Source organism: Salmo trutta, chromosome 2, assembly GCF_901001165.1.
Source record: "Salmo trutta chromosome 2, fSalTru1.1, whole genome shotgun sequence".
Taxonomy (NCBI): domain Eukaryota; kingdom Metazoa; phylum Chordata; class Actinopteri; order Salmoniformes; family Salmonidae; genus Salmo; species Salmo trutta.
This window is the reverse complement of record NC_042958.1, coordinates 2,953,443-2,963,442: the sequence shown is the minus strand read 5'-3', so window position 1 is coordinate 2,963,442 and position 10,000 is coordinate 2,953,443. Positions and strand designations below refer to the sequence as shown.

Genomic DNA, 10,000 nt, shown 5'->3' with positions numbered 1-10,000 from the left:
GTAGGGTACAGATCTTCCTGTGGGTTAGTAGGGTATAGATCTTCCTGTGTGTTGGGTTAGTAGGGTACAGATCTTCCTGTGGGTTGGGTTAGTAGGGTACAGATCTTCCTGTGGGTTAGTAGGGTATAGATCTTCCTGTGTGTTGGGTTAGTAGGGTACAGATCTTCCTGTGTGTTGGGTTAGTAGGGTATAGATCTTCCTGTGTGTTGGGTTAGTAGGGTATAGATCTTCCTGTGTGTTGGGTTAGTAGGGTACAGATCTTCCTGTGTGTTGGGTTAGTAGGGTACAGATCTTCCTGTGTGTTGGGTTAGTAGGGTACAGATCTTCCTGTATATATATATATTAGTCGAGTAGGACGTTAAAACTCGTTTGTTGCTTTTAAATCTTTAAACTCAGTGGTTCTTCGAGTGTTTTCCAGAAGGAACAGATTAAAATCAGGGAAAGTGGTCCAGTTGTTGTGTCAGTTTTAGTTTACAGAGGAGGATGCTGGGAGTTTGATCTTCTGCTACTTTCTCAAGCTTGTCATCTCTCTGCTTGGTCATAAACCGGCTGTTGTCTATTCTAAATTGATGTTTTCTGAAGAGGAAAATAATAAAGAAATTCTCCAGAAGCCTCCATTTTGTTTATTTTCTTTTTAACGGCATTTTACTTATTATTAAACCAACTAATATCCTGCAGGCTGGCAGTAGCTTGGCCCACCCAGGGTAACAGTTGTGAATGATTTTCTGATAACTGCTGCCCCTTAAAGCACATAGCTTTCACAAAGGAGAGGCCAGACTATCACATCTCTGCATCTCTGAATGACGCTCAAGTCTGGTCCTTAGAGTGAAGTTTGAAGTCTTCTTCTCCCTCATTGGCCTCTCAACCAGCACTGACCTCTCGTCTCTTCCTCCCCTCCCGTCTCTTCCTCCCCTCCCGTCTCTTCCTCCCCTCCCGTCTCTTCCTCCCCTCCCGTCACTTCCTCCCCTCCCGTCTCTTCCTCCCCTCCCGTCTCTTCCTCCCCTCCCCTCCCGTCTCTTCCTCCCCTCCCGTCTCTTCCTCCCCTCCCGTCTCTTCCTCCCCTCCCGTCTCTTCCTCCCCTCCCGTCTCTTCCTCCCCTCCCGTCTCTTCCTCCCCTACCGTCTCTTCCTCCCCTCCCCTCCCGTCTCTTCCTCCCCTCCCCTCCCGTCTCTTCCTCCCCTCCCCTCCCGTCTCTTCCTCCCTCCCCTCCCGTCTCTTCCTCCCCTCCCGTCTCTTCCTCCCCTCCCGTCTCTTCCTCCCCTACCGTCTCTTCCTCCCCTCCCTCCCCTCCCGTCTCTTCCTCCCCTCTCTGATCCAACGCGACCTGTCAGGTGGTTCACTGCTCTGACTCCATCTAAAACGCTCTGAGTGTATAGAGAGGATATTTGTTTTAAAGTGTTTCTGAGCAGGAGGGTTTGCCTGCGTGTGTTGTGGGAATGTAGCTCCGATAGTGACGTGAGCAGGAAGTGGGTGGTTATCTAAGCATGAGTCTGCCAGATTGTTAACACGCAGTGCTCTCCTCCTTGGGCCCCTGGTGGCTCCTGTGATCCCCCAAGGCCTGATTCAGAGGGCCCGGCCCAGGATGGGAGTCACCGGGTCCAGCTCTGACCATTCGGTCACGGATCAGCCGGCGCTGACTCAGATCCCTGGTGCTTTTCACTTTCCTGTGTTGAAGGGAGAGGAGGGAGAGGAGGGGTACTTCTTTGTTGACTTGACGATGCCTGATAACTCAACAGCTGGCCTGGTAGTGTTAAGAAAATGGGAGTAAATGGACACACACACACACACACACACACACACACACACACACACACACACACACACACACACACAGAGTAAGTGGATATGGAATGTTCTGGCTGGAGTACAGTGAGGAGGTACAGAGTTTTCCGCTTTGATTCATTTTTCATGTGAATAAAGTTTTAAGTAGTGAAAATAACTCTAGATAGTGTCGGTGACACTATCTTAATCAGGGTATTCAACAGGCGTGTGTGTGTGTGTGTGTGTGCGTGCGTGTGTGTGTGTGTGTGTGCGTGTGTGCGTGCGTGTGTGTGTGTGTGTGTGTGTGTGTGTGATGCAGTGTCCCTCCTATCTCAGTACCCATGTCGTGGGACGCTCCATGGAGAATGGCATGGTGGGAAACCAAAAGGAGTAGGATATGAAAAAGGAAGGCCATCACTTCCTCCAGGCTAGATTAGACCAGAGGCTAACGGTCAGCTGCTGTCTGAACCACTTAATGTGACAATTGGTTTATTGTCTAAGGATAATGGGCTTGACGTGATGCCAAGCGACAGGAGCCAAGTTCCCCCTCCCTGCATTCCTGCCCGGCCCAGAGAAAGGAGGCAGCCAGGCAGAAGGGTCATACTTGACTGCTTTTATATGAGCACCTGTAGGCTGGGCTGGGCTAGTCTGGGCTAGGCTACGCTATGCTGGCTGGGCTAGTCTGGGCTGGGCTACGCTACGCTGGCTAGGCTAGTCTGGGCTAGGCTGGGCTACGCTACGCTGGCTGGGCTAGGCTACGCTACGCTGGCTAGGCTAGTCTGGGCTAGGCTGGGCTACGCTACGCTGGCTAGGCTGGGCTACGCTACGCTGGCTAGGCTGGGTTAGGCTACGCTGGCTAGGCTAGGCTGGGCTAGGCTACGCTGGCTAGGCTAGTCTGGGCTAGGCTACGCTGGCTAGGCTAGTCTGGGCTAGGCTGGACTAGGCTAGGCTACGCTGGCTAGGCTGAGTTTTCTATGCATAAATGATTTCATACTGAAGCACATGAAGGATGATTCCCTTTTTGAATTACCGTTTTTTAATAATTCTCATCCCATGATCCCACACTATACAGACACACCTGACTGTGTCCTTCTCCTCGCAACCTCTTCAAGAATCCACTTCTGTCGCTATGACTACACAAACCCTCCACTTTCTCAAGCCTCAAACAATACAGCAATCAAAAAAACAAAATGTCCTTATGGGTGTTTTTTTTTGTTGTTGACCAAAGGACATTCTGGTTCTGTCTCCAGCCTCCTTGGTCCTTCTAATTAAATGATCCATCTGGCCTTTCTCTTGGATTCGTTCATATTCCTGTTGGTCAGACGCTAGCACTAATACACTGTGACACCCCAGCTGCGAGCAGCTTTGTGTGGGCAAGATTGTCTTAGGGGTATGCAGCAATTAGAGACGGGGGGGGGGGGCGGGAGGCCGAGTGGCTCTGTTGGTCTGGGTAATTAAGCGGAACTGAGAGCGTTGAGGCCCAATTACGGACCTCTCTGATGTAAGACATGAGCCCCTGGTCACTTTCACACGTTTCGTGTCAGAGGTCGATGGAGGTCGAGGCCGACACTCCTGAGAAGCAGGGCATCATGGGAGGGCTGGGAGTTTTTTGGCGGTGAGTGGAGTGGTCACTGTTTTGCCCGTTATGCGTATAACCAGGAGGCTTTCCTTCATACCTCATTTAACCTAAACTAGAATCACAAGTCTTGGAATTATCAATGACAGTCAATTTAGCTAGATAGTCTAACTTACATCTCTGACAGATCTTTTTCAATATTAGTTTACCAGTCATGTCTTATTTTCCTGTCCTGATGACAGGTAGGCCCAGTCATTGTACTGCTGGACCAAATCAAAAGGACCCTCCCTTCCCACTGTGGACGTGGGAGTGGGTTTTGGGTTGAGTTGGCGGGACCAGGTATAAGCATCTCTCCGCTTAATGCTCCGTTTGCACGCCCTACTCACCCACCGCCATCTTGGCACGGAGAAGCCCGTCTCCACTCCTTACCTAGTCCTGATATTCCTTGAGTCCACCACCACCATCACTCAATGTGAATATTGCAGCAATTTCTGATTTGAATATCCTGGAAAAGTGCAGCTGTTTCTCTGCGCCTGTATCAGATCTTCTTCCAGTAACCCAACATCAGGGCATGTTTAGAACTCAGTAATGTCCTCTAGAACTGTGTTCCATCAGGGCATGTTTAGAACTCAGTAATGTCCTCTAGAACTGTGTTCCATCAGGGCATGTTTAGAACTCAGTAATGTCCTCTAGAACTGTGTTCCATCAGGGCATGTTTAGAACTCAGTAATGTCATCTAGAACTGTGTTCCATCAGGGCATGTTTAGAACTCAGTAATGTCCTCTAGAACTGTGTTCCATCAGGGCATGTTTAGAACTCAGTAATGTCCTCTAGAACTGTGTTCCATCAGGGCATGTTTAGAACTCAGTAATGTCCTCTAGAACTGTGTTCCATCAGGGCATGTTTAGAACTCAGTAATGTCCTCTAGAACTGTGTTCCATCAGGGCATGTTTAGAACTCAGTAATGTCCTCTAGAACTGTGTTCCATCAGGGCATGTTTAGAACTCAGTAATGTCATCTAGAACTGTGTTCCATCAGGGCATGTTTAGAACTCAGTAATGTCCTCTAGAACTGTGTTTCTCTTGGCTTCTTCTTTCCAGGCTGTGGTCACCAAGTGCTGCAACATGGGGAACATTCAACCAACAAGGTTCTTAGTGATTTTAAAATAAAAATGGTATTTGAGGGTAATGGGGATTGGTGCAATTTGAAACGTTGCATGATCAGCAATCAATATTATACCGTAATACATTCTCTTTCTAGTATGTGTTAAAAGCACAATATAATAGGATTTTTTTTCTTCTCAGTGATTTGAGTTATACGCCCATTTATGTCACCAGTAATGGTAGAGATGGTAATGAGTGGAGGCGGGGCCTAGAGCTGAGTGGAGGCGGGGCCTAGAGCTGAGTGGAGGTGGGGCCCAGAGCTGAGTGGAGGCGGGGCCCAGAGCTGAGTGGAGGCGGGGCCTAGAGCTGAGTGGAGGCGGGGCCTAGAGCTGAGTGGAGGCGGGGCCTAGAGCTGAGTGGAGGCGGGGCCTAGAGCTGAGTGGAGGCGGGGCCTAGAGCTGAGTGGAGGTGGGGCCCAGAGCTGAGTGGAGGCGGGGCCTAGAGCTGAGTGGAGGCGGGGCCTAGAGCTGAGTGGAGGCGAGGCCTAGAGCTGAGTGGAGGCGAGGCCTGGTTCAGCCAGCCTGGTTCAGCCAGCCTGGTTCAGCTAGCCTGGTTCAGCCAGCCTGGTTCAGCCAGCCTGGTTCAGCCAGGCGCCAGCCGAACTGAAGCGTGTGGGAAGCCTTTAGGCCCTCGCTGTGGCAAAAAAAAAAAAAAAAATGGCCGACTGAGGAAACCATGATGGTTCTACCTCAGCTACCGTTCTTCATAGTGGTGGAGGAGACCCCTTCACATAGTGGTGGAGGAGACCCCTTCACATAGTGGTGGAGGAGACCCCTTCACATAGTGGTGGAGGAGACCCCATGCCTGCTGATTGAATCACAGTGGTACCGATCCAAAGTGGTACTGACCCGATATGTTGGGCGAGACATGGATATCACTCTGAAAACCCTTCTTCAATCTCTCACTGCACTGTTCAATATCCCTCCAACGCTGTTAGTCTTCACTCTCCGTCAAGTGTTAGTCATCTCAGGCTGCATCCCAAATAGCACCCTACTAACCTATGTGTAGTGCACTACTGTTGAGCAGGACCCGTTGGGCTACGACAGGAATAGGATGCTATTTGAGACTCGGCCTCTCAGTCTCCTCTAGTGTTTCTCACCGCTCCAGATAGAAGTTCCACTAAGGCAAATATCTAGGATCAGTAATCTTTAAATCCTATAACCTTAGACGTTAGAGGGTTGTCTCGAAAACTGACCCGAGATCAGCTTCTAAGGGGCAACTTCATCCTTCATCTCAGCACCTCACTGACTTGTCATTGAATTAGCTTCTGTATCTACTGAGACCTTGACGTGGCAATAGTCTGTCCGTTCTCTGTCCCCTATCGCTCTGAGTATTGTTCCCCCAGACCGCTGCAGAGCGTGGACAGAGGTAGAATTGCATCGTGGTCCGGGGGGGGGGGGGGGGGGGGGGGGGGGGGGGGGGGGCTGTGATTGGTTCTGTCAGCGAGGTTTTTAAAGCTGGGCAAAGCGTTGGGTACTGGATCTGTGTGGGAAAAGAACAGACTCGTACAGTAAACCATCTCTCTTCTCTTGTCTCTCTCTCTCTCTCTCTCTCTCTCTCTCTCTCTCTGTCTCTCTGTCTCTCTCTCTCTGTCTCTCTCTCTGTCTCTCTGTCTCTCTGCCTGTCTCTCTCTCTCTCTCTCTCGCGCTCTCTCTCTCTGCCTCTGTCTCTCTCTCTGTCTCTCTCTTCTCTCTGTCTCTCTCTTCTCTTGTCTCTCTCTCTCTCTCTGCCTCTGTCTCTCTCTCTGTCTCTGTCTCTCTCTTCTCTCTGTCTCTCTCTTCTCTCTGTCTCTCTCTCTCTCTCTCTCTCCTCTGTCTCTGCCTTTGTCTCTCTCTGTCTCTCTGTCTCTCTGCCTCTGTCTCTCTCTCTCTCTCTCTGTCTCTGTCTCTCTCTTCTCTTGTCTCTCTCTCTCTCCTCGTGTTTCTCCCCTTTTCTCCTGTTTTCCTCTCTCTCCTTGTCGTTGAATATCTGTTTCTTTCTTAAATTCACAGGGAAGCCGTTAATACCCAAACTCACTAAGTTACAGCTCTAATGACATCGCTCTGCCTGTTTTATGGAAGTCAATTCAAAAAGTCTCTCTCTTTCTCTGATCACCATGGGGAGAGAGAGAGAGAGAGGGGGGAGAGAGGGGGAGAGAGGGGGAGAGAGAGAGGGTGAGGATCAAAGGTCTTTGGCAGAGACAAACTGTACCAGTAAACTAACCTTCCCCTTCTTCCCTCTCCCCTCCTTCCCTCTCCCTCCTTCCCTCTCCCCTCTCCCTCCTTCCCTCCTCCCCTCTCCCCTCTCTCCTCTCCCCTCTCCCCTCTCTCCTCTCTCCTCTCTCCTCTCTCCTCTCTCCTCTCCCCTCTCCCCTCTCCCCTCTCCCCTCTCTCCTCTCCTTGCTGCAGACCACCAAGGCATTCCTTCCCAAGATGTTGGAGCTGAACCACGGCCACATTGTGACGGTTGCCAGCTCTCTGGGGCTGTTCAGCACAGCCGGCGTGGAGGTGAGTTACCACACGTGACGGAGACGCACTCTCTGCAATTAGGGATACTATGTAGTGCCAGTTACATCTACAGTATCGCTCTAGTCCACACAGCCAGGGACCCAGGTGAAACACACACACACATGTATCTGAGCTAGCACAGTCTGGCGGATCCAATTACACACTGACCCTCACACAGGGTGATTTGCCTTTCTCGTAGCACCCCCCCCCCCAGGGGGCCTGTTACAGGGCCCTATGTCTGTAGCTAGGGAGGGGGAGGGGGGGTAGAGGGCCCTTGGCTCTAAGTGAAGAACAGGCTGACAGGTCTCTGCGGGAGAGAAACATCTTCATCGGGCTATTTGTGAAACCACCGTAGCTCTCTCAGCCACCGCAGCTCTCTCAGCCAGCCACCGCAGCTCTCTCAGCCAGCCACCGCAGCTCTCTCAGCCACCGCAGCTCTCTCAGCCAGCCACCGCAGCTCTCTCAGCCACCGCAGCTCTCTCAGCCAGCCACCGTAGCTCTCTCAGCCACCGCAGCTCTCTCAGCCACCGCAGCTCTCTCAGCCACCGCAGCTCTCTCAGCCACCGTAGCTCTCTCAGCCAGCCACCGTAGCTCTCTCAGCCACCGCAGCTCTCTCAGCCATCGCAGCTCTCTCAGCCACCGCAGCTCTCTCAGCCACCGTAGCTCTCTCAGCCATCGTAGCTCTCTCAGCCACCGCAGCTCTCTCAGCCAGCCACCGTAGCTCTCTCAGCCACCGTAGCTCTCTCAGCCATCGCAGCTCTCTCAGCCACCGTAGCTCTCTCAGCCATCGCAGCTCTCTCAGCCACCGTAGCTCTCTCAGCCACCGTAGCTCTCTCAGCCATCGCAGCTCTCTCAGCCACCGTAGCTCTCTCAGCCACCGTAGCTCTCTCAGCCATCGCAGCTCTCTCAGCCACCGCAGCTCTCTCAGCCATCGCAGCTCTCTCAGCCACCGTAGCTCTCTCAGCCACCGTAGCTCTCTCAGCCACCGCAGCTCTCTCAGCCACCGCAGCTCTCTCAGCCATCGCAGCTCTCTCAGCCATCGCAGCTCTCTCAGCCACCGCAGCTCTCTCAGCCACCGCAGCTCTCTCAGCCATCGCAGCTCTCTCAGCCACCGCAGCTCTCTCAGCCATCGCAGCTCTCTCAGCCATCGCAGCTCTCTCAGCCACCGCAGCTCTCTCAGCCAGCCACCGTAGCTCTCTGCCACCGCAGCTCTCAGCCACCGTAGCTCTCTCAGCCACCGCAGCTCTCTCAGCCACCGTAGCTCTCTCAGCCACCGCAGCTCTCTCAGCCACCGTAGCTCTCTCAGCCACCGTAGCTCTCTCAGTAATCTCCTCAATTCACTGTTAATGGAGGTGATTTTTTTTATATATACTTTTTTTAAAAATTAAAAATAATTCTGGTCCTCTTTCATCCAGGCCCTTCACCGTTTTCTTCTTGTGTGTTATCTGAGTCAATGTTAAAAGGATTTTCTGTGGTCATTTGTCCTGAGGACAACAGGAAGAGGCTGTGGCTGTCACTCTGTCACGGGTCACGTAGAAGCCTTCTATCTAGGATGGTTTTTAATATTCCAGAACACATGGACTCCCTCTTTTTAATGCGTGGGCAGGTTATCATTTTTTATTATTTAGTCTCTTCAAAGGGACTGGAACACAGTCCAGGTTCTCATCCTTAATGATTTAGTCTCTCTTCAAAGGGACTGGAACACAGTCCAGGTTATCATTATTAATGATTAAGTCTCTCTTCAAAGGGACTGGAACACAGTCCAGGTTATCATTATTAATGATTAAGTCTCTCTTCAAAAGGGACTGGAACACAGTCCAGGTTATCATTATTAATGATTAAGTCTCTCTTCAAAGGGACTGGAACACAGTCCAGGTTATCATTATTAATGATTAAGTCTCTCTTCAAAAGGGACTGGAACACAGTCCAGGTTATCATCATTAATGATTAAGTCTCTCTTCAAAAGGGACTGGAACACAGTCCAGGTTATCATTATTAATGATTAAGTCTCTCTTCAAAGGGACTGGAACACAGTCCAGGTTCTTGCTACCCTATTATACTTCCTAGAAATGTCTTGAATGTGATTTTAAGGCAGGAGGGAGTATTTATTTAGGAGCCATAGTCTGCCAGGCTTGTCACGTGGGTACAGTCACGTCTGACTTATCCTCTCTGTGTTTCTCCACGACGCATCTGTGTTGGCCCAAGCTGTTTTCTTTTTAAAGATTAGTTCCTGGGTGAACCACATCAAACCTTCCCAGCCTAGCGCCTGCAGGGCCTGCCCTAACCCAGGGCCTGCCCTAACCCAGGGCCTGCCCTAACCCAGGGCCTGCCCTAACCCAGGGCCTGCCCTAACCCAGGCCTGTCCTAACCCAGGGCCTGCCCTAACCCAGGCCTGTCCTAACCCAGGCCTGTCCTAACCCAGGGCCTGCCCTAACCCAGGACCTGCCCTAACCCAGGGCCTGCCCTAACCCAGGCCTGTCCTAACCCAGGCCTGTCCTAACCTAGGGCCTGCCCTAACCCAGGGCCTGCCCTAACCCAGGGCCTGCCCTAACCCAGGGCCTGCCCTAACCCAGGCCTGTCCTAACCCAGGGCCTGCCCTAACCCAGGGCCTGCCCTAACCCAGGGCCTGCCCTAACCCAGGCCTGTCCTAACCCAGGGCCTGCCCTAACCCAGGGCCTGCCCTAACCCAGGGCCTGCCCTAACCCAGGGCCTGCCCTAACCCAGGGCCTGGAGTGTGTTTTTGTGGTGTGTTTTCAAATGCCATTATATTTCCTATATAGTGCACTACTTTTGACTAGGGCCCCATAGGGAATCCAATAGGTCTCTGGTCAAAAGTAGTGCACTATATAAGGATTAGGGCGCCCTTTGGGACGTATCTGTGTAGCTAACAGGAAGTAGAACCCAGCCTGCGAGGGAGACAGTGATAACGTTCTGTCATTACTGCAGTGCGGTCCGGTGTAGGAGTTAAATGACGTGTAAACAACGCTGATTCAACCAGTTTGGGCCCAATGGGA

General features: G+C 51.7%; 1 protein-coding gene across 2 annotated transcripts in view; it reads left to right on the top strand.

Annotated features, from left to right (window-relative positions):
* LOC115149072 (retinol dehydrogenase 10-A) overlaps window positions 1-10,000 on the top strand; it is a 21,252-nt gene that overhangs the window by 6,727 nt on the left and 4,525 nt on the right. For both annotated transcript variants that reach the window (XR_003866789.1, XM_029691577.1), the window contains exon 3: window positions 6,888-6,986. Coding sequence is in view for 1 of the 2 variants with exons in the window: in XM_029691577.1 (XP_029547437.1) it covers window positions 6,888-6,986 (99 nt within the window). In the remaining variant the exon portion in view is untranslated. The remainder of the gene's footprint in view (window positions 1-6,887; window positions 6,987-10,000) is intronic.